Source organism: Aphelocoma coerulescens, chromosome 27 (assembly GCF_041296385.1).
Source record: "Aphelocoma coerulescens isolate FSJ_1873_10779 chromosome 27, UR_Acoe_1.0, whole genome shotgun sequence".
In the NCBI taxonomy this organism is placed as follows: Eukaryota; Metazoa; Chordata; class Aves; order Passeriformes; family Corvidae; genus Aphelocoma; species Aphelocoma coerulescens.
Window position 1 is genome coordinate 5,056,701 of NC_091040.1, and position 25,491 is coordinate 5,082,191.

Below are 25,491 nucleotides of genomic sequence, written 5' to 3' on the forward strand. Positions count from 1 at the left end.
AGTGGCTCAGTGCCTCCTCTCCCGAGGAGGTGAATGCTGCCCTTCCCTGGAGCCTCACAACCAAAGCTCTCAGGAAGCTGTGACAGGCTGAGGGGGGCTGTGCCCATGCAGGTGGGCAGCTCCAGCCCTCAGCTTGCATTTTCCTTGGAAGCCAAGGGCTCGGCAGTCACAGAGCTCTGGGAAAAGCCACATCAGCTGACAAGGATGGGCAGCAGCTGCTGCCAGAGCAAGTGGGGTGCCAGCGGGAGGTGAGATCACCCATGCCAGCCTCCAAAACCCCTTGGGGGGCCAGGGCTGCCTTGGGCCAGGCAGAGCCAGTGCCTTGCCCAGCCCCAGCCCAGGGCTGGTGCAAAGGGCTCCAGGGCACTAGAGGAAGTGAGAGCTGGCCCATGGTGCTGGGGCTAAGTGACACCCCCCTCCCTCAACAACTGCCCCCTGCCCTGTTCCACCACAGTCCCACAGCCTGGCAGCTGCCTGAGCCACCTGAAATACAATGTTCCAGCTGGGATCTGCCACAGGCAGATCCAGGCCAGGCTGGGAAGAGAGCCCTGGGGAGCAGCACAGCTGAGTGAGCTTCCAGGAAAGGGGGCACCACAGCTCTGGGAAACGAGGCATGAATGAAGTCGAATCTCCACCAAGGCAGCAACAGGTGAGCCTTCAGAAATGGTGCTGCTGGGCAAGGGGCCAGCAAGGACATAGGACACACCATCACTCAGAGGAACCCACTTCTTGGCCAAACAAGATTTATTATTCAAGTCCAAAGACAAAGCAGTTGGAGACACACACGCAGCAGCAGCTTGAGGGGGAGACCTGGCCCTGGAGCCAGAGCGGTGCTGAAAGCAGGCGCTGGGCTGGGCACCCTGGGAGTGCTGGAGCACAGGAGTTCAGCACAGGTCACCTCACAGCAAACGGGCCCCTGGAGCAGATGCAGCGCAGAGCCCAGGCACACCCGTTCCTCTCACAGCCCCTCCTTCCCCCTCAGTTCACAGGATTAGTGTTCTCCTTCCCCAGGTGGGCAACACCATCACAAAAAGGGCTGGAGCAGCAGGACGAGCCCTTTGGGGCAGGAGGAGCACCGCAGTTCCTGATGGCAGCTGTGCCCAAGGAGAGCAACAGGCATCCCTGGCTCACCCTGCTTGTGCCAAACAAGCTTCAGAGCTTCACCCTGGCAACAGCCATGTAAATAACAGTCCGTGTTCACCCCACAGAACATCGGGGAGCACCCTTTTACAGCTATCTGGAGTCTTAGAACTGCATTAGGAGCGTGGTTTGCTGCTGCTGCTGAGGCCAACGCTCCGGCCCGGGCGGTGTTTCCCTCACCCACAGCCACGGTCACACCGCTGCAGCTCATCTCTGTTTCACACATCTCACTCCTCTGCTGCAGCCCAGCCCAAGCAGGGCCGGAGCCTTGTCCTTGGCAGTGCAAACACAGGGATTTGCAAAGACGTTTTCAAGGCTTGTGTAAATGAATCCATGTGTGTCCTGGCTCGTGGCAGGATGGGCTCAGCTCAAACCACGGCCAGTGCAGGGAATGCTCCTACACCATGCTCTGCTCCCAGGTGGTCAGAAGTAAAAATGGATCAATTTAACAACACGGACATAATCACTTCACCCTTCTTTGGTACAGACACTGGCCACGAGCACCAACTGGGACACTGACACCACAAGCACAGGACACACTGAGTCCGGGAGCTGCTCAGAGATTCTGTTCTGCTATGTAACAAAACAAAAAAAAAAAGAGAAAGAAAGGCAACACTTCCCAAGAACCACTCCCAGCCATGTGCCCAGAATTCTTGCTTTTTAAACACACACCGTATTCAGAATTAATTTTTATCCTTTGAGAGTCCAACTGGAAATCACCAGCTACCGCTTCCGCTCGCCCTTCTGTGTTCGTTTCTTCTCCTTCTCCTTCCGCTCCTGCTTGGCCAGCTTGTCCTTCTCCCGCTGCAGTTTATCCTGCTCTTTCTTCTTCTGGAATTCATCCCGCAGCAGCTCCCTCTCCAGCTTCCTGGCGTTCAGGACATCCTCCACATTGGTGTTTCGGAACAGCGCTGCAGTGGGATAAGGGCTGACAACGTTCTGGCTGAGGCCACGTGAGCCACTGTCTGTGGCACACTGGAGGTTTGTTCTACCTCTCCCCTCACCTTCTGACTCCCTACCTCCTCACCAGGCAGGTAAGGAACTGGGGAATCAGGACTGCAGAAAGGAGAAGGAATCTCTGATTGCTTTTCCAGATAGAAAAGTCAGGTTGAAAAGACACCCACTCCTGGAGAAGGAAGGGTGTGGAGCACAAGACTGATGAGGAGCAGCTGAGGGAGCTCGGTGGCTCAGCCTGGAGAAAAGGAGGCTCAGGGGGGCACCCTCTGGCTGTGCACAACTCCCTGACAGGAGGGGGCAGCCAGGTGGGGGTCAGGCTCTGCTCCCAGAGAACAAGGGACAGGACAAGAGGAAACAGCCTCAAGTTATGCCAGGGAAGGTTTAGGTTGGATATTGGGGAAACTACTTCATGGACAGGGTCAGGCATTGGCACAGGATACCCCAGGGCAGTGGTGGAGTCCCCATCCTTGGAGGGATTTAAAAGCTGTGCAGATGTGGCACTTGGGGACAGGTCAGTGGTGGCCTTGGCATTGCTGGGGGAATGGCTGGACTCAATCTCAGAGGGCTTTTCCAACCTTAATGACTATGTTTTTTTCCTAGAAAAATGAGGTTGCCTACTGGTTCTTAAGACTGATGTGTAAAATATGTGTCAAACCTCTACAAACCTGAAAGGAAGAAAACACACAGGGTACAGCCTCGAGTGGATTCACTGCAGCTGTGTGTGACATGTCTCAACACATCCATACATGTATGTACGTGTGTGTCCCTAAAGTAGGGACAAGAATAATTTATGTTTCATATTTAATTATGTGAAGCAACCTGCTTCCATCTTAAATTTGCCAGCTGGGAGCTCAAGGAGGGTCCCAGTTCTGAGACAGACACGGGCCCCTTGGTCCTGCCCACCCTGAGTGTTCAGCTGCACCAAGGCCTGACAAGCTTCATTCTTGACACGATTTCCCTCTCTGGACACCAGTTAACGTTAACCTGATGTTCTGGCAGCATTGTCCTTGTCAATAAGAATGTTCTTGTGAAGCTGCAAGAAGGTGGAAGAGGGAAGGAGGGGAGGAGAGGAAAATGAATGGCAGGGTTGGTGTGAGCGCTGCACACAGAGCACATGGACCTGTCACTGTCCCTGTGAGCAAGGTCAGGGTGCACAGAGAGAAAAATCAACTCCCAGGCTTAAAAGCTGGCCCTGAAGAAAGAGGGAGACCAGCACAGGGAAAGAAGGATAGGAAACTCACCGTGGAGGTTGCCTGCCTGACAAACAGCCTGAGTCACCAGGAATTCAAAGGATACATTTTTCTGATGCAATATTTACTGCTGTTGTCGATCCATCCTGTTCATCCCCACCAGTGAGAGAATTAAGGAAACAAAGACATCAGTAATGAACTTGTGCCTCTCTACAGCCACACTTGACTCAAAACACCTCAAATAACAACCTTATAAAGCCAGGAAGAAGCAGCTGGACTCTCACAGACCAGGTAGGCACAACTCCTACCCTCAGCTCCTGCTGCTGCAGGGCCAGATGCGGTTCCCTACGATTCACTCTGCTGGGCAGGGAAGAGCTCGTTCTTCAGCACCACAAAGAGTTAACTTCTAACCCTCCCACTCCATACAATCTCTCGGTAAAGGATTATTTCAGCAGATTTCTCCTGGGAAAGCAGGAGAGAAACTCAGCACCAACTGCTGAGGGATGGGGGCATTCACTGCTCTCCTGCCACACACCTGGGCTGGCCAAAGCATCACAGGCACGTGTTGGTGGGACAAACGCCCTCCCAGGAGCATCTGCTCACAGCACTCCACAAACGAGGAGCTTCCATGCTTTGTCCATGGAAGTTATTTTATTGTGAAGGAAGACTGCAAAGATTCCCCAGCTCTCCCCACCAGACCCTGCAAAGCTGGGAGGGCGTTGTTTGAGGTTTAGAACAGGTATTGCCCTTCACAGCCCAAGCCTTGAGCAGTGCAGGAAAAGGATATTCCTCCTCGTCGGTCACGTTGGCATACTGGGCCAGGAGCGCAGCCTTCCTCTGCTTCTCCTCCTGGGACACCTCCTTGGGCTTCACCACGATCCTGGCCTGCTTCTCCATCATGCTGGCGATGGCCTGGACCTCATCTGGCAGGAGAGGAGTGACAGTGTCAGCCCAGGCCACAGATATGGCCACCAAGCCCATGGTGTCACTCACTGCCTCCTCCCTCTGCAGCTCCCCCCACGGCCACTGCGCGTGTCCTACAGGGACATCGTCCCGGGGGAAATGCACCCACCCAAAGGGAGAGGTCTCACCCAAAAACACCCCCCGAGCTCTTCCCAAGTGGTGCTGTCAAAGCCAGCTGCTTTGGGGAATTCCAACTGGGATCTGGGAGAGATGGAGCTGCTGAGGAGCTACCACAGGGCTGGCTAGGGCCAGCATGGGGCTGACATCCTGACATGACACTGGCTTCTCCCTTTGAGGGGGGGTTCCTGTTCTGTGCCCAGCCACCACCAGACACTGTTATTCCTGGAGCAAACACTGTTATTCCTGCAGTAAGGGAAGTTTCACAATGAAACTGGAATCGGTCAGGCTCTGGCTAATGAAAATCCATTTGACTCCAAATCACATTCTCTTCTGCTTCAAAGCAGCTTAATAAGTTTATTTTAGTATGTACTTAACCCCCATCAAAGAGAAATTCTGGAAACCTGAAGTGAGGGATCAGTTCCATGCTCTCCCTCTCTTTCCAACCAAGAGAAACCAACAGCTGATTTACCTTTTAACACTGAAATTCTGCTGCCCATTTCCTAAAATGACATCTGAGTTTTGACACACCATTTTTTTTTTTTTTTAGTCTGTTAAATCACTTATCCTCAGGACTCTTGTTATTCTGAATGGATACACACTTCAGTGGGGATTTATCCTTTTATGGAACCCCAGTGAAATAATTACACCCTGGAATTCCATGAACCCAGACACACTGTGCTGCCTTTTTATGACTAGAAAAATCCCTGCGGGTGAGTACTGGCAGCAGCAGGAGGAGGCCAGCAGCAGCTCCAGCAATCCCAGTCACTTGCCCCAAGAGGAATTTATTTTATTTAATGCATGGAACAGCATTAACTTCTCCCTGTCCCCAGCCAAAGGCAAGGTCAGGCCAAGAAAAGACTTCCACGATTTTTGGGGAAAGCCACTGAGCTGCTGCGTGGTGGAGCTGCTGTGTCCATGCAGGGGGTGAGGAGAGGGGGATGCTGGGGCTGATCCAGTGATGAGGGACTTGCTGCCAGAGCCATTCCTGGGTGACTCTGGGCACTGACAATGTGCTGTTGGCAACCAGAGGCAAGAAGAAAATGCAAAGCAAACAAAAAGCAGAATTTAGCCCAAAGGGATGTTCCATTGTCACAGTCTCTGGTGCCACTGCAGTGTCACTGATCCATGCTTGAAGCACAAATCCTGCCAGCACACGGCTCCACTGCAGCCAGAGCCCTGCACAGGGACCAGGACAAACCTCCCCAGTGAACAAGGACAAGGCGAGGTCTTGGCTCCCAGCTGAGGACAAGGGATGGATTCAGGGAGGGGACACAGGAACAGTGGGACTGGATCCACTGTGGCTGGGGAAGGAGCAGTGACAGTTGATCAGCAGCCTCACAGAGCTTCCCCCAACAAGCACTTCTGGAAAAAAAGGGGAGTTGGAAGGGAAAATGTTGGAAGAGGAAATACGGATGCGTGAGTGGGGTGAGCAGCAGCAGCAGCAGGGACAGCCCAGAGCTCAGCAGAGACAGCCCTGCTCTCCACAGGGGCAGCTGCAGTTGTACAAACCAGCTGCTTTCCAGACCAGCATAAACAGAAGCAGCACAGGTTTCTATACCATAACAGCTGCAGTGCGAGCACTAAAGAGAGACAGCCCTGGATGTGCTGGGAAAGGAGGTTTCTGAAAAAACCACAGAATGGTTTGGGTTGCAGCTTAATGACCATCTCATCAGAAAAAAAATCCTATAGAAAAAAAACCCAAAAAACAAGAAAACCCCCAGACAAACAAACAAACCAAAACAAACAAACCAAAACAAACAAAACCACACACCACAAAAAACTCCAATGCCAAACCAAAAAACAACAGAAGGCCAAAAACTCAAACAATCAAAAACCCCAGAAACAAGAAAACAAACAAAAAACACTTTCCCCTTGAACCCAAAGAGCAGCAAATGCTGGGGCAGCCCAAAGTGAAACTGCTCATCCCCATTCCAGGTGAAACAGGACTGAGCAGCAATGGAAACAAGAGGCAGGCCAGACCTGCAGCCACGTGGGCAGCGTTGGTTGAACTCCTCCCAGGACAAACACAAAGTTCCCGTTGTGGTAAGGCCCTGAAGGTCACCCACACTGAGGACCAGGGCACAGCACCCCGAGGCACAGCACTCTACCTTCTTTCTCCTCTTTGGCATCAACAACCTGAGAGTCAGACCACCTCTCCACGACCTCCCTGCACACATCGTTCAGGAGATCTTCTTCCTAGTAAGTGAAAAGAGATTCCTCAGACTTGGAATAGAGTTGGCTGCTTCAAACCAGTAAGACAGGAAAAGCACCAGCTACAAAAGATCTGCACAGTCAGCTCAGGAATACAGCTTTTCACCCCAAATCTGCTTGTCAAACACACACAGGACTCTGGTTTCCCTGGGATGACACAGTCACACCGTGCCTGGTCACTCTGCACACCAACAGCTCTAACACACCTGGGCTTCACAGCAGTGGCTGTGCAGGTGCCACGGCCCTGCCCACACCAAGGAGGCCATTGGGGATCTTTGCTCCTGAATCCTCCTGCCCAGCATCCCCTCTCTTCCTGAGCAAGGCCACAGGGAAGCGACTCAGTGCCACCTCCACAGCAAGCTCACTAAAGAGAATAAATTACAAGGGATAAATCATAGGTCAGGGCCAGTAGAGAGCTGAGAGTACTGTGGGGGTACTGACAGACCATCACCTCCCATCAGCAGGGACACTCCAGTCCCTCTGACCTGCCTGGAACATTAAACACGACTTCGAAGTGGCAGTGGGACACATCCCCCTGCTCCAGCAGCAGCTCCTCCAGGGGCTGCAGGTGAATCTCTGCTCCAGCATGGATCTCCAGGGGCACAGCTGCCTCACCATGGTCTCACCACAGAATCTCAGGGGAATCTCAGCCCTGATGGCTGAAGCAGCTCCTGCCCCTCCTTCTCCACTGACCCTGCAGAGCTGTTCCTCTCACAGCTTCTCACTCCTCTCTCTCTCCAGCTGTGCTTCTGCAGGTGGTTTTTTCCCTGCTTAAACTTGTTACTTAAAGATGCTCAATGTGTTGGAGCCGATTGGCATTCGCTCAGTGGAACATGGGAGAGCCAAACACCACTGATGGGGGGTCCCAGAGCTCAGCAGCCACCACCAAATATCTCCAACAAACAAAAAATGATGTTGGTTTGGAGTTTAGTAAATACAGAGAAAAACTAACCATGGAAAATACAAGCGAGGCAGATTCTGTCCGGTTTAAAGAGAAGAACTGGACAGAAACAGAACTCAGTTTTAAGTTTCTTGATTAGAAATGGTGACATCTGAATAAACCCATTAGTGCAAGACATGATCAGGACTGAAGAACCATGGACATGACAGCAGATGTCACCTGAGATGTCACCTTATTTTAATAAGGTTTGTGAAATACAAACAAGTAAACAAAAAAAATCCCCTGTAATTTGTGTATGGAACTAGAAGAGACTTGGCATGAAAAGCCCCAAATTCAGCAAATAAAAGACTGTTTCAAAAGTCAATACAATACAGAAATAAGCACAGAGTCTAAAAATAAAGAAAAAAAAATTAAAGAACAGATTACAAAGAGTAATTACAAAGTCTGAGGGTTCAAGAGACAAAAATGTTTTACAGGAATGGCAGAAAAATAAAATTGAGCTAGAAACTGCAAACGAGGCTCAACTCAGTTGTGGCAGAGAAGGAACAGGCTGTGGTGTGACAGGGACAGCCCTGGACTGGAGGGACATGGGAACCCCACAGGTGCTCAGAAGGGAACTCAGCACTGAGGAGAAAAGGGGAAACAGCAGAAAACCTGAATATCAGGAAAGGGGAATATCAGTGGCAGGGCCAGCCAGCACTGCTCAGACAGGACACACTTCCCAGGCCTGGAGAGGGCCAGGCACACTGATGGTGATGGAATGAAGTCTGGTAATTACAGGGAGGTTAATTGACCTCACCCACTGCAGAGCAGCACTTTGCAAAGAGGTCTGGCTCCCTCCCTCCCACCGGCGGGATGCACCGTTCGCCTCTCCGGCTCTTTTCGGCTCAAAGCTGCACTGCCACAGCTGAACGAGCTCACTGCTGGTGCCCCAAGGCAGGCAGGGGACAGGGACGGCAGGGGAGGGTGCTCTGATTTTTAGGAAACCCATCTGGAATGGCACAGTCGGTGTACAGAAGGAATGGTGTCACACAGTGACCTGTGGTAACAAAAAGCCGATTGTAGCCACCCTGGGTTTTGTGCTCCCACACTGATACTTTGGGAGGAAACCAGCGACAGCCACTGAGCAGTTACCAACCCCAGCACCACTCAGGATTTAACATTTTACACTATGAAACATCCATGGATGAAAAATCCCGAGACACAGACACTGTAAAAATCCTGCAAGGAGGATTACCGAAGAGAAATCCCTCCCGGCACTCTCCTGGCCCCCAGGAATCTGGCAGGGGCAGAGGCAAGTCCTGCCCACCACCTAAATTCACCCACGGCTGTTCCTGTCCGTCCCAGCTCCAGCCGGATCTCATTCCTGGCAGCCAACGCGCGTGTGAGGCACGAGAGCACCGCCCAACACATTTGTGCCACAGGATTTATCATTCAGGTCACCTCTCGAACCCCACCAGGCGCTGCCGGGCCGCCCGGCTCGCTGCTGAACGCTGAGCCCTGCACACAAACCAAGGGGATCCCTGCGCGCCCCACGAACAAACCCCCTCCCCAGCCAACAGCACCCCAAACAATGCACCAAAAACCCCTGCAGGGTCCCGGGTGGGAGCAAGAAAAGCCCCTGGAGGTTTGTGTCCTCCCAGTAAGGGGGTGATCCGCCCCGGGAAGGGGGCGATGCACCCCAGGGCTCGGGGGAGCCGCCCGCCTGTTCTCCCCGCCGGACCCACCGACACCGCCGCCCATCGAGGCCGCAGCCCCCCCGTCGCCTTGTGGGCTGCAGGGGACCCCCGGTGGGAGCTCGGCGCGCTCATCGGCGCGGGGCGGACGGCGAGACCGCGGTGGCCCGGGGGCCGCGGAGGGACCCCCGCCCCTCACCAGGCAGGCAGCCAGGACGGCCTGCAGCGCCTCCAGCCGCTCCTCATCGCTCTCCTCCTCCCGCAGCAGCCCCTCGATGTAGGCGCCGTACACGGCGCGGTCCAGCCCCAGCGCGTCCAGCCGCGCTGCGAGCCAGGCCGGGAAAGGCGGCGGGGCCGGGGCCGGGACCAGGATCGGGGCCGGGATCGGGATCGGGGCCGCGCCCGCCCCGCCGGGCGCCGCCATCTTGGGCCTTCAGAGGGGGGGGGGAAACGATGGCCGCGGCGGGACAAAATTATGGCGCCGGCGGGAGCGGTGGGAGCGGGGTTCGGGGTCAGGGTCAGTGCGGCCGTGCCCGGACGGGAGCGGCGGGAGCGGATGGGTGACCCGGCGTGCTCGGTGTGCCCTGGGTGCCCCCTGCGCCCCTGGCACAGCTTCTACTTCCTCCAGAGAACGGCATCGCGGGGAGCGGCGCGTCCCTGCGCGGCCGCCGTGCGGGGCGGGGCGGGCGGCGGAATTTAAACCCGGGCAAGCGGCGGGCTCCCGGCGGCTCTGAGCCTGGGCAGTGCCATGGCCGGCACGGCCTCCCCCCGGCCCCTCCGCGGACAGTCCTTCTACCTCGACCTGCCGAGCGGCCGCAGCGCCCGAGACCTGGCGGAGGCCATCGCGCGGCTCGGCGGGGTGAGCGCGGGCGCCGGGGGTCGTGAGGGCCGGGAGCGGCCCGGGCCGGCGGGAGGCCCCGGCTCTGCGGGTGACGGGGACTGGGGGGTCCCTGGCAGTGGGGGAAGGGGGCTGTCTTGCGGGGGGCTTCGCCCCTTTTCTCCCTCTGCTCATATTTTAACGTTTCCTGATTTTCTTGCTTTTCCCGGCGAGCTGGTCCCCCGGCAGCCGGAGCCCTGGGGGCTGGTGGAGGCCGCCCCCCATCCCCGCGCTCCGGCCCCTCGGGGGTCCCTGGGCAGCGCCGGCCGGCTCGGGACCAACCTCTCCCTCCCAACATTCCAGGTGGTTCCCGGCTGCCTGCTCCGGCCAGTGCTGGTGACCACCACGGGAGCAACCCCCAGACGATGGTGACCAGCTGCCTGGCCTTGGGGTGCTTCCAGGCAGGGGTGACTGGTCACTTCGTCCTGGAAGCGCCTCCCAGGGGGTGAGAACTGACTGCCCACTCATAGGGGCACCTCCCAGAGGTGATAACTGCTTGTGAGGTGCTGGGTGCCCCTTCCAGAAAGTGATAAGTGGTTGCCTGGCCGGGGTACATTTTCCAGGTGGCTGTAACTGGTGCGTGGTTCCCCCTCATCACTGACAACAGCCTGTGGCAGTTTAATTTTTTAGGGAAGTTGTGGAACTTCCAAATGGAATTCAACATTGGGTAAAGCAAGAAAATGCCAACCAAGGTTCTTATCATGGAGCTGTGTGCTTTTCTCATGGTTTTCCCAGAAAAGCCATCTGGACCCTTTTCCCTGGGAAGCTGTTGTTTGGGTGGATCTCTGTGGCATCCTTCATGGCCTCCAGGCTTCCTTGCTGCTGATAATCCTCATCAATTCCTTTTATTTTGTCCCAAGACCCTTCAAAAAGTAGCATCACCTCAGTTCCTCAAGCTGGAACTGAGCATGGGGTTGTACCTGGTCGTTCATCTTTCCATTTCGTTATTACTCTTGTGCACAGTTTGGTTCTACAAGTTGTTACTGTTTGTTTTCAAACTCTTTAATCTCTCTGAGGTGATCATCTCATGTAACTTCAAAACTTAAGTCCTACACACAGGTGTAAAATCTTTCAATTCTTGTTGCCGCTGTATCCCTTCAGCCCTGACTGCGTGTTGGCTGCACAGACCTGTGGGGAAGGTGACTTGCACTGTTTTCCCTTTCATGAAATTCATGTTCATCCTGAACTTGCTGGTTTCTCTCTGCCCTCCCCTGGATGTGCCACCCACACTTGGGACATCTCTTTCCTAGCTGGGCATCCTCAAATCTGAGAACCCCCTGCTCCCAGCAGACAGTTCTTTCTCTACGCAGCTGCTGTGTTACTTGGAAATAATTTTAGACTTTGACCATCCTTCTGATGCCTATCAAACACCATCCTGGCCCTCCCCCTCTGAAATGAGGTCCACTGGCAGTAGAGCTCTCATTCCTCTTGCTCCTGTAGAGATACTGAACTACACCACAGCCACTGTCTGTAAAGGAGCTCTTTGGCAGCAATATCCAAACCCAGGTCCTGTGTGTGGTTCAGGACACAGGTAAGAACACCCTGTGGCCTTGGACTTGCATGTGGCACCTTGAACTCGGCCTTGGCATAGGGCTGGTGACACTCTGGAGTGCTATTTGGATGTGAACATTGTGATTTCCTCTCTTCTGTGCTTGCAGCACAGCCTCAAGTGACCCTTGTGGCACTTCACACACACTTCATGGTTTTGGAATCTCCATCCACAGGGATTCTGTAAGGGAGCAGAACCAGTTTGTTCAGCAGCTGCGATTTTGGGCTGCCCAGATCTTTTTCTTCCTGAGGGCTTCACACCTGAGCCCTGTGACTCTCTGCCTCCTGCACAGATTCTGAGAAGCCAAGTCCTTATGGGCTTATAACACCATTAGTGTCCCAACTTTTGGGCTTCCACGTCTTTCTCTGCCTGGTAGCTGCTGTGCAAGGGTGTGTGTATGTATTTCATCTCTGTGGTTCCCTCCTGCCCTGTTCTCTGTGCAGCTGCTTGTCCAGCTGTTCGCTTTCTCCTTTATTTTTCTAAAACCTGTTATGGTCTCCTGAGGACGGAGCTCCTCCAGGCTGATCCATGATGTCCAGAGCCTTTTCCTCAGCTGCTGGGTTTTTTTGCAAGCACTGCTTGAGGAGTAGGTGGGGGTGACAGTCATGGATTTCTGGATCTGAGGTTCTGGTGGCTATTTGCAGTGAATCACAGGATCTCCTTTTGGGAGACAGCGGTGTGGAATGAAAGAAAGAACGTGATTGCTTCCAGCAGCTCCTCACTGTGTGGGGGTTGAGCCAGGGGCAGTAGCTTTGTTCAGCAAGGCTCTGTCAGCTCAGGGTCAGACACTTGTAGAGCTGCTCTGTTCTGTCTCACTGCAGGTGACCGAAGGCTTCCTCAGCAAAGAAGTCACCTGTGTGGTGTCCAGCAACAGAGAGGCCAAGCGAGGCCTGGCCAGGACTCGGGAGGAGAAGCGGAGCAGCCCAACTTCAGAAGGCACAAAATCCACGAGCTCGGTGCCTGCTGCCTCCAAAGGGAACCCAGCCACACCTCACCAGAAGCCACCATCCACTGTAAGAGCTACAAAGGTTTTGGCCACCTCAAAGTTTGGCCAAGGGGTCTGTAGGGTAGAATCTGGGGCCAGTTTTGGAAGGTGAAGTTGTTCCTGCTCTGAGCAAATATTCTGTGTGATTTTTTTCCCTGCTCTATTCCTGTTTCCCTGTCTGTTCCTGTTCATACTCATGTTCCTTGTGTCTGCCATCACTGTCTACTCAAACGTGCATGTCACAGCTTTGGGCTGTAATCAAGGAAGTCTGCTGGAATGGCAGGGGAGGTGGAGGCCTTGGCTGGCTTCCTGAGGGAACAGGCAGAGGTGTGGCAAGAAAAGCCAGAGAAATGTAGACCTGAGAAAACCATTGCAGTCTCTGGGTACTCACGGCCACAGGGCAAGGCCCCTGTACCCTGGGAGGAGATCTATGAGGGCCTCCTGGTCCCATTGCCTGTTGGAGCTGGGTTTTCTGCTCACAAATGCTTGTGGCCAAATTCCAACATCCCACCTTGAACGTGGTGTCTGCTGGAAGCTGGGACTGGGGAAAGGCAGCTGCCCCAGTCCAGGCCTGGGGAATCTCTGCCAGCTGGAGCTGAACCATCTGCAGTGGGAAACCTGAGCTGCAGAGGTTTCTCCCAGTTTTGTCCCTTGTCCTGGCTCCCAGCACTGTCCCCTTGTCTTACAAAGAGCTGACCCGATCTGCTGAGACTGTTGCCTTGAAAATAATGCTTGGTTCCCAGGATGTTCCTAACCCTGGCCAGCATGCTGGGGTGCCTGGAGAACAGGAGGCTCAGGGGGCCTGACCTATCTACAACTCCCTGACAGGAGGTTTATCTCCCAAGTAACAAGTGACAGGACAAGATGAAATAGCCTCAAGTTGTGCTGGGCAGGTTTAGATTGGATGTTGGGGAAAACTTCTTCATGGAAAGGGCTGTCCAGCTCTGGCAGAGGCTGCCCTGGGCAGTGGTGGAGGGGTTTCACCCTGGAGGGATTTTAAAACCATGTGGATTTGGCACTTGGGGACATGGGTCAGCAGTGACCTTGGCTGTGCTGGGAAAGGGTTGGACTTGATGACCTTACAGGGCTTTTCCAGCCTGAACAATTCCATGATGCAGCAGGCAGTTTCCAAGCTAAATTGCTGCTTCCTCTTGGCTCACTCTGGAGCCTTCATTTCACTGCCGGTCGATAACTCCAAGCCTTGGCTGGTGCTGGTGGTGCAGAGTGAGAGGTGCTCTCTGCAGTTTGCATTCCCTGGAAAGGCTCTCTCCACTGGCAGAGATGATCCCAGCAGAGTGTGGGGATCCCCAGGGATCGTTGCTCTCCAGCTCTTTGCCATGACCTGTCCATGTCTCCTCTCTCCACAGGCACTGCTGAGCCGGGGGAAGGAGCTGCTGCACAAGGCCATTAAGAACCAGGTGAGCAGCCTTGGATGGTCTCTGCTGGGGCTGGGTGTGCTCAGAGTTCTGCTGAGAAGAGCAGAACCAGTGCCAGCCCCCCTGCACAGCCCCTGCCCTGCTGACAGAGCAGATCCTGGGGCTGGGAAGGGCACAAAGCAATTGCTTGTGGCCTGCAGGATGTTGTGCAGTGCTCCTGGTCACTGCTGTTTATGGAGCCGTGTCATCCAATGTTGTACCTGTAAGGCCTGTCCCAGCCATCTGGGTGCTCAACACAAGAATTATGAGCACATCTAACACTCTGTTAGATGAATTTTTAGCCTAAGAAGAGCTAAAGCAACGTAGCTGGGGCAAAAGGCTCCCCTGCAGTCCTTTCCCTGAGGTCACAAGTGGCCAGATAAATCTCAGTGCCCACTTAGAAGCTCATGCTGTAGCAGGAATTAAAACACTTGCCTGAGATGCTGCTGTTAATTTGGGATAGATGAAGCAGGAGTTCGATCCGTTTCTGCTGTGCCCTGATTTCAATAACAGCCCTGCAGTGGTCTGTCAGTTGGGCAGCAGGAAGGGCTCTGAGCTCAGTTTAGAGCTGCACATGGCCCTGCTTTGAGCTGTGTTTTTCAAACCTCTCTGTACAGGACTCCTGCAGTGGCAGCAGCATCCTCGCCAACGCTCGCCTGTGGGGAGTCCAGATCCTGCATGTGGATGGTATCCTTCTCTGTGGGGTGCAATGAGGCTGCTGGTAATGAGGGATTTTGGAGACAGGTGGAGCAGAAGTGATGTAAGGAGAGTAGAACAGAAGGAAGAAATTGCAAGCAAATATCCTGGAGTGATGCCATCCTGGCCGAGGCCAGGTCTGCCCTCAAACACCAGATTTGTTTGTGTGTACAGAACGTGCCACTGTCACATTTGCAACAGCAAACACAGGGTACACTGGAATGTACTGAAGATGGGACATTAAGAAATGTCAATATCTTGGTCAGGACATCAATTTGTTCCGAAAAGACGGTTTTTACTAATTAACCTGGAATTACAGATCATGATAAGGGCAGGATTTGGTCGGGTTTAATTAGGAAGTGCTGGTGTTTGAGGACCTGTGCTGGAAGGCACCTCCCATCCCCATGATGGATGGGGAGGGGGTGATGGGAAAGACAGATGGTGGAACTCTGATACTAATAATAGGTCTGGAGTAAAAGGTTCCTGAGTGTCTGATGACAGTGACATACAGCTGTGGCTGAGCCTGTCTGGATCATGTCCCTGGGCTCTGCTCAGCCTCTGGGGCTGCCGGACCTCAGGCTCTGCTCTGTGTGCTGCAGAGCTCCTGCCAGTGTCTCCTTCCTGCAGAGCCCCAGCAGCCTCCAGCTCTGCTAGAGAGCAAACAGGGGGGCTGTCCCTCAAAATGTTTTCTTGGCTTCATCTTGGACCATTCCCTGGGGGTGATGCTCTGCCAGGGGCTGCAGGCTCCAGCTTTTCCCAGTGCCACGGGGGGTGTGCTGCAGTCTGGAGGGGAACAGCTCCCTGCCCTGGCTGAGCTTTGTCTCTTTGACATCCCACCTGCACAGAAATGTTGTCCTATGCCCAGCAGCTGCTGCGAGCCATCTCGGGAGCAAGGAAGCGGTGCCAGAAGACAGAGGTAACAACTGCAGCAAATTTCAGGAGTTCAGGGTTCCTGGGCAGCTTTGAACAGTTCTTGTAGCAACTTCAGTGCCAGTGGGCCAGTCAGGGGGTGCTGGATCTCATCCAGCACGAGGCAATCTGGTGCTTCTCTTAGTGATGGAGATGACAAAATTCAAAGAATTTTTCCTTTTATAAAGTTGGGGGTAAATCCAGATGAGAATGAGGCAGCTATTGATAACTGTCAGCATCCATAGCACAGCTAATACTGACTTTGACCCTAAGGGACTAAGGCTCATGGTTTAACCCCAGGCAACTGAGCCCCACACAGCCCCCTGGGATGGGGAGAGAACTGGGAGAGGAAAAGTGAGAAAGCTCATGAATTGAGATAAAGATGATATAGTAGGGAAAGCAAAAACCACACACAGAAGCAAAGTGAAGTAAGGTGATGATTGGCTGGTACAGTGGCTCACCAAAGGACTGGTTAATGCACTGGAAAGGTCGGGGGAACTGGGATGTAGGGACAGGGTGTGGCAGCCTTTGTGTTGTATTTCAACTAACCCTGTGTGACTTGGGAGACAAAATGAGGGGAGGTGCTATGGGTAGTACAGGCGCTCTGAAGTGGTGGGTGAGGCTGCTGCTGCTCTGGGATCAGTAACTGCAGCTCTGCTTGTGCTGCTCCCATGCTAAATATGTCCCTTTTTCCTCTAGGTGAAATGCCCTGCCTCCAGATCCAAAATTCACAAAGGTAGGCCTGGAAGTTGTGCTGCTGTTTATGCTCAGATGTGGAGCTGCTCAGAGAAGCCTCATTTAGAATTTGAAATACATCAAAACCTTTGGCAATCCCAAGATATGCCAACTCTAGGCAGTTCCCCTTGAATGGGCTCTGTTACTCCTTGTTGGAGTCTGGCTGCAGCCTCCCAGGACAGCTGAGGACCTTTGATTTCACACTGTGTTTAAAAATCCTAAAAACTCTTTGCTGCCAGCTCCCAGAATCCCAAGGCACCTGAGAACTGTGCTGCTGCACATTGAATCCAGCAGCTTAAAGGAGGTTTTGAGGAATAATGCATCCTGCAGAGGAGAGCGTGTTCCTCCCAGCCCACTCACTTCTGTTGGGCTGAGATGTGCTGCTGAGACACTGATCCGGGGAGAGCGCTTCCCAGGGAGGGGGGAGCAGCCAGGTTCTCATCTGCAATTAGACAAGAGCCAATTGTGGTGCTGAAGTTGGCACTGGTGACGTCAGTTGATCTGTGACTTGTTTGACTGCCCACGTCGGAGAGCGAACGCTTGGGAATGGTTCGGAGCAGACTCCAACCTGGATTGTGTGTGAGACACTTGGGAGTTATTTCCCAGTTTGGGGTGGGGGGAAGGTGCTGAAGAAAGGCTCAAGAAGCTGTTGGCTGAGGCAGATTGTGTCTGCCAGCTCTGAGCTCTGTGCTGGGCACACTCCAAGCCTGGCCTGGGGTCTCGCAGTGACATCGGAGCCGTTTGTCACTGCTGGCATCGCTCGGGACCCCCGCACCCTTCTGAGCTGGATCTGGGGCCTGCACGTGGCCTCTCTCTCAGAAGTGCTGAGCATTTGGCAGTGTTTACATGGAAAAAAACTTGATCCTGTACTGAAATAGCTGCTTCAGTGACGTAGCAGCACATTTGAGGCAAGCAGAGGGTGAGGCTGGTGAGGACAGGTGGGCTCAGCCTTTCTGGGGAAGGAGGGTGAAATATCTTTGGAAAAAATAGCATTGAGTGCCAGGATCACAAGAAAACAAAACTCCTGGCCCTTCAGAGGCCATGGGGGAGGCAGGAGGGGCTTGGTTTCAGGGTCAGGCAGATGCCCTGTGGAAACACCTTGGTGTTTATTTGTTTCTTAGCCAGATCCGGACTTGGATTTCCAAGGTGAGTGTAATGTGAGTGGAATGTACCTGCAGGACAGGAGGGACCTTGGAGCCTCTCGTCCCAGCCTGGCTCTGAAAATCTTTTCCTTCAATGCACTGCTGAGACTCTTTTGCTCCCTTCATCTATTTAATGCCTCTGTAGGAAGCAAAGCTGCTGTTTGCCCTCCTCGGGAGCTGAGTAGAGGCCAGACACTGCTCTCGAGTAGTGTCCTGGTGCCAGGCTTGGCTGGGCAGCACCTTGGTTTGTCTCCAGCAGCTCTTGCTGTTTTAACATCACCATCCTGGTCGGAGCCAGGTTCTGCACTTCAGGCTCTTGAGGCAGGGTGAATGGAGGAAAAGGTGCTGGAAGTCGATGCAGAGCTCTGAGCCTGTGCAGCAGCTGCTGCAGTTCCTGACCTCCTTCTCATCCTCACTGGCACGTTGTGGGGGGGATATGTGTGGCAGTTCTTGGGACTGGAGTCAGAAGGCTCAGGGTTATGCCAGTGGCTGTAAGACTGAGGAGGCATTAAAGATGTGAGGGGATGGCTGAATACTCTTTCAAAGCCAGAAGTGTCCCATGGCTTGGCTGCCTGGGGTTTGGTCACCTCACTGCACACTTGGGGCGAGGGCTGTTGAAGATCATCTAAAGAGCTGTTTTGGCTGTGCTTGGCCACCACTTGGCATTCACCAGTGCCAGAAGTTCTGATGCATTCAGCTCTGGAGCCCAGTTCTGTTGGGGAATGAGTAGGGAATTTGGCCAGGAAAACTTCTAACCAGGTTTCTCTCTGGCAGGAAAATTGAAGCCCCCTTTTCTGAAGGTTGAAGACCAGAGCAGGTAAATGAGACCTTTCTAAATATCCAACCTTAAAACCTGGGGTCTCTCCTTCACTGGTTCCATTCCCAGTGACTGTTCTGCCCACGAGGCAGAGCCTGGTCTCCGTGCAGACCCTGTTCCGCCCTGGGAAGTTGACTCTCTCCTAGAGGGAGGCAGATGGAGTTTAGAGAAACAATCCAGGTGTCTTGTGTGTCAGGGAGAAAAAAGGTGTTAAACGAGACTTGACAGCTGTTTCCTTCCTTGCTCGGATTCCGTGTGTGATCCTCAGCAGGTCACTTAATCCACCCGAGCCCTCGGCAGCAAGGAATGAGATTGAAGCACAGGAGGTCAGGGCCTGTAACTTGATGACAGCCTTGGGCACAGGGGACATGATCCCTGTGGTGTTTCTCAGGAGTCTGTAACTCTACCAGCATCCACAGGGACAATTAATTATTCCAAAGGCAACATTTAAGGCAGCTCAGAGTCAAATATTGGGGTTTACATGCTGCATGCAATGAAGTGTGAGGGGAGAGATGTGGCCTGGGAACCAAAACCCTCCTGTGCTGTGGGGTAGCTGGAAATACTGCACTGTTGTGCCCTGGGTGGGCTTTGGGCTGAGCAGTGTCTTGACAAGAACTTGACAGAACTTGCCTTCTGTCCAAAACATGCCCCACTGGGGCTGTTACTGGGAACTGGGTTTAGCACTTTCCATGAGAAATGGGAACTCTGGCACAGCCAAAGGAGAGCACTGGGCAGCATCTCCTCTTAAATGAGGTGGCACCTTGAGCCTCTCTGCAGGAGGGACAGCTCTGAACCCTTGCCAGCACTGCCACAAGTCTGATGTCCTGATGCACTGCTTTCAGGCAATTCCGGCCCTTCCATCACCAGTTCCAAAGCTTTCCTGACCTCAACTTCCTGGCACCCAAAAGCTCCAGCCCATTTGAACCTCTGAAAAGCCTCTCCAATTCCTGCCAAGCCAGGTAGGCTGTAGCTCCTTCTGTGCAAGTGTTTAACCCTACTCCTGCTCACTGGTTCCTGGGATCTGGGAACGACCTGCCTTTGGGTGTGGGCACAAGGAGCCCTGTCCTGGGTCCCTGCAGGCGCTGCCAGGCAGGGTGACCCGTGTGCTGTCCCTTGCAGGGGTGCTGAAGGCTGTGCCCTGCACAGCACCGGCGGGAAGAGCCCCCGCTCCACACCCATCACCGTGCCCAGGAAAAGGAGGGGGTTTTGTGAGTGCTGCCAAGAGACCTTTGAAGAGCTGCAGAAGGTAAAGGTTCCCCTGGGACCTGATTCCTTGCAAGAGTTATGGGGGTCACTCAGAGGCTTCATTAATCATGGGATGCCCGTTAGCACTGTGAACTCCTTCGGGAGGAATTGCTGTATCCAGCAGGAGCTGCCTCTGAGATGGGAACGGGGTGTATCTGTGTGCCCACAGCAGCAGGTCAGAGCACAGGGGGTTCAGGGGTTGGGCATGACACGCTCATCCCTTAGGCTGGGAGAGCCTCAAGGATCATCCTGTTATAGGATCCATAAGGTGAAGAGGCTGTTCCATGGCAGCCATGGGGAACAGGATTGAACAGGTGGGAGGAGGTTTTTTATCTCCTGGAAGGTGCCAAGCAAGGGGGCTTTTTCAGAGCCCAGCTGTGAGTGCCAGACAGTGGTGGTGGAGTCTATTTCCTGCTGCTGGGGAGGCTGTGGGCTGCCCTTGGATCCAGTCACAGCCTCCTCATCAGCAGGAGCTGGGAACAGGACACTCTCTCTGTGTGTTCCCAAACCTGCTGCCAAACATTGGCTCTGTCCCTTTGCCCTCTGGTCTGTTAGACTGTGGGAAGTGCCTGGTACTGCAAATTCCCCTCCTGGCAAAGCTTTAAGTGTTGTTAAAGGGCCTCTGCCACCTTCCAGCATCTCCAGAGCCCTCAGCACCAGCGGTTTGCCCAGGACAGCTCCCAGTACATCCCTGTGGATCGTGTCATCTCCCAGCTCACCAGCAGCTTTGTGGAGTGGTCAGCCAAGTAAGTCTGGGAACCTGGTGCCCAAAGGCAGCAGGGTGCTGCATGGTGCATTCATGGAATGGGGTCCGTGGGCCAGGGAGTCAGAGCCAGGACCGAGGTGGCACCTGCCAGGCAAAGCTTAGACTAACCATGGGAGATGTTCCTACATTTCCATGGGTTTTCTCCTTCAGGAAATTCCCCATGGTGTGCTCTCCTAGTGCCTCCTAAACTAGAAAGGGCAGCTGAGCCCACCTCTTCTGTTTCTGTGTCTGACTCAAACCCAGCTGCTCTGTAGCCCCCCTGTGCCTGGGCTCTGGGGTGAGGAGGCTGAGATCCCTTGTGCTGCCCATCTCTGCCAGCAGCAGAGTCATTCTAAGCCTCACCAGGCTAAAATTCCTTCCCTGCTCCTGAGCAAGGGCTGCAAACACCCTGCACTGCAGGAGAGGCCTGGTCTCCCTGGGGGAGGGCGTTCCTGGGGCTGGGTGAGCAGTAACTGATGGTTCCTCTCAGGGTGCCTGGGTCCTGCCTGGCAGATGAGCATGGAGTGCCTCAAGCACACAGCACTGGAAGAATCAAGCTGCTGCCAGCAGAGCTGGGCAAGGAAGGGGAGCAGCCTGAGCCAGGTGCTCTGGAACTGGTAATGGATGCAGAGCTGGATCATGGCCTGAAGACCAAGGGATGTTCCCCCTGCCTGCCCAGGGACAGGGTCAGAGATTCCAGAGGAGGAGGGCAGTTGTTAAAGCACGGCTCCCTGGGGCTGCCCAGGGAAGCAGGGCTCAGCAGAGGGGTCTGGGCTGCCCATGGCACCATGGGGGAGGCTGGGCTGGGGGCTTCAGGCTTAGACTTGGCTCCTGAGCCAGGCAGGGGGCCTTGGGCAGCACCCAATCTTGTCAGAGAGGCAATGGCTTCTTCATCTGAACCTCACAGGCAGCCTGGGTCTGTCAGCCACCCTCCCCAAGCACTCCCTGCCTCCAGGAAGCGCCAGCTGTGCTCCAGACAGAGCTCCCAGGTGGGAAAGAGGCCCAGGCTGGAGCTGGGTTTTGGCCTCTCCCCTGCGGGTGAGCAGATGGAGCCCCTGGGTGGTGGACTGGGGGCACAGGGTGCAGGGCAGGTGTCTGAGCCAGGCCTGCCCGCTGTGCCGGGGGCTGGCAGCCTGTCCCTGGGCACAGAGCTCTCCACCAGACCTCACAGCTCCCTTGCTTTGGATCTGTGCCCGTGTGGGAGCCCTGAGGACCCTGTATCCCAGCCAGGATCCCTGAGAGCTGTGGCTGCAGGTTTTGATCCTGGGGAGGCAGCTGCAGCCAGCACTGTCAGCGAGTGTGGCTGGAGCAGGGAGAGATCCCGAGGGAAGCAGCTCGGAGGGGACAGTGACAACACACCCAGGAATGGGAACAGGCCTGGTCTGGAGTGCACAGCGAGCAGGACCAGCTGCCCTGCTGGCTGCCTGCCCTCTCCCACACTGCCCGTGGCTGAAGCCAGATGTTGCTGCTCACTCTGTGTCAGGGCAGCAGAAAAAACAGCCCCCGGAGCTCCCAACATCCCCGGGCAGGGCACAGAGAGGGCGCCGAGCCCCGGCCTCCTCCCACCTGCTCCCCAGAGCCCAGAGGCTGCTCACGGCGTAAGCAGGAGCTCCTCGGAGTCAGACGGGGATGGGCAGCTGCTCCCCAGCCTCAGGGGTGTCCAGGGCCGCAGGACTGCAGCTGTGGACAGGGACTTGCTGCAGCAGACACACGTCAGTGTGAGGGACAGCGGGTACGAGTCTCAGCTCTGCTCCGTGCTGAAGGAGTCGGAGCTGGCCTGGGCAGGCCAAGAGGACAAGAATTGCAGGAACTGCTGCACAGAGACCAGAGAAGCGTCTTTCCCCATTTTTGGGACATTGTTTGGCAGCTAAAACCACCTGCAGGCTGCTCTCTGGACCCTCGGTGGGAGCTGAGAAGGGATTTACCAAAGCACCCTCTGTGTCAGGACCAGGAGCTACATCCAGGAGTGAGGACAGCACCGGCAGCCTGGGCAGCTCTCCTGCTGGGAATCGATAGGGATGCAGTGGCTTTGCTGTCCTTGGCTGTGATCAGAGCTGGGATCTTCCCTCCTCTCTGCTGGCCACGTTTAGTGCCAGGCTCTGACATGGTGGTGCCTCTGGAAGTCTCTCTTCAGCAGGAATGTGCTCTTTGCCCTTCCAGAGGGCCTGTTCCTCCTCTCACATGGTCCCCAGAGCTGCAAAGACTTAGGAGAGGAGGGTCATGGGGGTGAGGTTTGCACTCCTCTTGTGGTCTGGGGGTTGTCTTTGAGTATTTTCAGGTGGTTTTAACTTGTTTGGGGGTTTTTTACAAACTTTTAAACTTTGAAATAAAATGGAGGGATGAGATCCTGCTCTGCCTCGCTGTGGGTGGAATGTGTCTGGGGGCAGGAGCAGAGCAGTAGGGGTTGGGTGGAGGAAGCTTTGCTGGAAGGGGTCTGTGGGTAATGGGCACCACGATGAAGGGGGCACAGCGGTTTGTCCAGCCCCAGAACATCACCCCATCTGTGGTTTGCCTGAGGAGTGTGGTCAGCAGGCTCTGGGAAGCTGTGGTACTCAGTGCAGGGGTGGTGCCCAGTAAGGAGGGATGTGGAGAAACTGGGGAGCAGTTGGTAGGAGCCTGTTGACCTCTCCTGGGCGTGGGGCCATGGGATAGAGGTCAGGGAGGGGCTGGGCTGGTTAAGAGGATGTTCTGGAGTGTCTAAAAACAGCCTCTTGAAGGGCAGTGCCAAGCAGAATGGAGCCAACCCTTCAGCGGTGCCAGGTGTCAGCCTGCTGCCAGCTGCAGGTTGGGAAAAGGAAAGGCTCAGTGTGCAGGAGGGTGGGACAGTCCCGGGCCAGGCACCCAGGGGAGTGGGGTCTGTCTGTCCTTGGAGAATGTTCAGTCCTGGAGTGAAGGACAACAGTCTCTCCTTCACTCCAGGATCAAAGGAAAGGCTTGAAGTGGGATCATGTAGTGGGAGCAGGGACTTGGGACACACGAGGCTTCAGAGGTTCCTCCTGAGCCAAATCCTTCTCCAGTGCAACAGCCAGACCCCAGTCCTTTACCTCCTGCAGCCCCTGTACTGAAGGACTGATCAAAACCCTACTGGGCTTGGGGCTCCGCTGTGGAGATGTCCCTGCAGCCACAGGCTGTCCCAGCAGGGAGGTGATCCCGGGCAGAGAGGGAGAGGGGCTTGGAGCACCAACCAGCCACTATCCTGGTGTGCTCGGCCTCCTGGAGGCAGGGACCAGCTCTGTGCCCCTCAGACAGCAAAGAGGGGACTCAGGAATGGCCCCTCCAGGCCCTTGGCCTGGGTGACCAGAGCTCCAGGGTGTCCCCTGTGGAGACTGGGTTACCTCATGGTGGTGAGCTGACCTGGGAGATCAGCAGTGGGGGGACAGCAGTCGTCCTTCACCAAGCCTGGCAGGGGAGAGGGACCCCCAAGTGCTGCCTGCCCCCTCCTCATGCTGACCAGTGACTTACACTGTGGGGTCCCTGCTCTGGGGGACTGAAGCAGCTGCTTTATGGCCCCCTGGGGACCCTGTAGGCCTTGGGTCAGATGTTCTGGCTGCAGATACAGAATCTTGGAATGGTTTGGGTTGGAAGGGACCTTAAAGATCATGTAGTTCCGACTCCCTGCCCAAGCCAGGGACACCTTCCACTAGAACAGCTGCTCCCCGGTGTAGATCCACCCTGGCTGAGCACCCCTTTGTCCCTGTGGTGCTGAGGAGCACCAGGAGGGCACTGAGAGGGACTCTGCCCCTCAGGCTAGCAGGCTCAGAGCTCCTGAGGAGCCAAGCAGGTGCTGGATCAGCTCTGCTGCGCCTGATGCTGCAGTTCCTCCCCTCACTGCGTGGAGCAAGAGGAAGGTCTGAGAGCACCACGTCCCAGTTTGGAAACCCTGCCTGCCCCAATGCTGTCATGGAGGGAGGTGGGGCTGATCCGGGCTGATCTGCCACGAAAGCACTCCGGAACCCCCTGGGTGTGGCTGAGAAGGCGTTTCTTGGAGCCTGTTCCTGTGCAGCCCCCCTGGGAGCTGTCCCTGTGAGTGCCCCTCCCATCGCTCAGCCAGTCTGAGCACAGCCCTCGGCACATCCTCTGCTCAAACCAGGCCAGGGTGCACCCGCCCCTCTGGGTGGGCTCGGTTCCCTACAGCACTGGGGGTAACGCTGCACAGGGACTTGTTGGAGTGGCAACACAAAATGGACCAAAAAGGTCCTGGAGGAGGGTGAGGGATGTGAACTGGGGGTTCAGGGGCCCCAGGTTGCTCTTTTGGAGGAACTCCAGGGCCTTCCCAGGGCAGCTGGGATGAGCTGGGGCCACTGAAGTACTTGCATCCTCCCCACTCTGGAGCACATGGTCACTCAGCTGAGCCCCTGTCCCCTGGTCAGACACAGGCAGAGGTTGCCCATTGCCCTCCACGGGGAGCCCAAGGGTGGCCCTGGGCACCCGCAGCAGGAAGAGCTGGGGCTGGTGGTCTCCAAGTCTGTGTCCCACCCTCAGTCCTGAGGGAATAGTCCTCTCTGCGATGGTTGGTGCATCCATCACCTGGGGCTGGAGCCTCTGTGCCCACCAGGACAGCCCCTCCTGGGGGTGCCTGTGGCTGTGCTGCCTCCCCCCATGAGCTATATCACCCCCCATGCTGCTCTCCCCTCCTCCAGATGCAATAAACAAGAATTTACCTGGGCTTGTCTCCCTAAAATTGTTCCATTCCCACCATGAGGGAACACAATCAGAGCAGAGAGAGACTCCTGGTTCTGCAGCTTCCTGAGGGTGGGGACTCCTCAGAACCCCTGGGTGACATCACCCACCCACTGGGGATGGCCCAGAATCGCCCCATGTCCCCAGTGCTGGGCACCGGCACTTCCTGCTCTCAGCACCATCCCCTTGGAACCCCCGGCTCCAGCCCGAGCCACAGCCACCACCAGCCCTGGGACCAGTCAGGGGCTTAGTTCCAGCTGGGAAGCTGGTTCTGGGTGGGGGCTTCAGTCCCAGATGGGGGGCTCTGATAATGGCTGTGGGTCCTGGTACTGGTTGGAAGCCCCAGTACAATCTACAGGGGCTCTGGGGCTGGCTGGGAACCAGTTGGGGACTGGGGACTAGTCAGGGACTCAGTACCAGCCGAGGGGAACTCAGTACAGGCTGGGGGCCTCCAATCCCAGCTGGAGGCCCTGTACTAGCTGGGGAACCTGGTACTGGTGTCGGGAGGGTTTGGTACTGGCTGGAGGGGCTGGTACTG

The 25,491-nt window shown here is 55.3% G+C and overlaps 2 protein-coding genes across 2 annotated transcripts; one reads left to right on the forward strand and one right to left on the reverse strand.

Annotated features, from left to right (window-relative positions):
- Nucleotides 1–726: 726 nt before the first annotated feature.
- On the reverse strand, nucleotides 727–9,787 carry CCDC43 (coiled-coil domain containing 43). Its single transcript, XM_068996319.1, has 5 exons — nucleotides 9,358–9,787; nucleotides 6,479–6,566; nucleotides 4,075–4,210; nucleotides 3,394–3,449; nucleotides 727–2,051 (listed from the first exon to the last, which is right to left on the reverse strand). Exons 1-5 carry the CDS (start codon nucleotides 9,580–9,582, stop codon nucleotides 1,864–1,866), a joined length of 693 nt encoding a protein of 230 aa, XP_068852420.1. The 5' UTR covers nucleotides 9,583–9,787; the 3' UTR covers nucleotides 727–1,863.
- Nucleotides 9,788–9,853: 66 nt separating this feature from the next.
- Nucleotides 9,854–24,977, forward strand: DBF4B (DBF4B-CDC7 kinase regulatory subunit). The gene is made up of 11 exons (XM_068996318.1): nucleotides 9,854–10,017; nucleotides 12,406–12,597; nucleotides 13,937–13,987; nucleotides 14,602–14,671; nucleotides 15,526–15,596; nucleotides 16,289–16,325; nucleotides 18,241–18,283; nucleotides 19,126–19,242; nucleotides 19,403–19,529; nucleotides 20,165–20,274; nucleotides 20,764–24,977. The coding sequence occupies exons 1-11, from the start codon at nucleotides 9,907–9,909 to the stop codon at nucleotides 22,142–22,144; spliced, it is 2,310 nt and encodes a 769-aa protein (XP_068852419.1). The 5' UTR covers nucleotides 9,854–9,906; the 3' UTR covers nucleotides 22,145–24,977.
- Nucleotides 24,978–25,491: the final 514 nt, after the last annotated feature.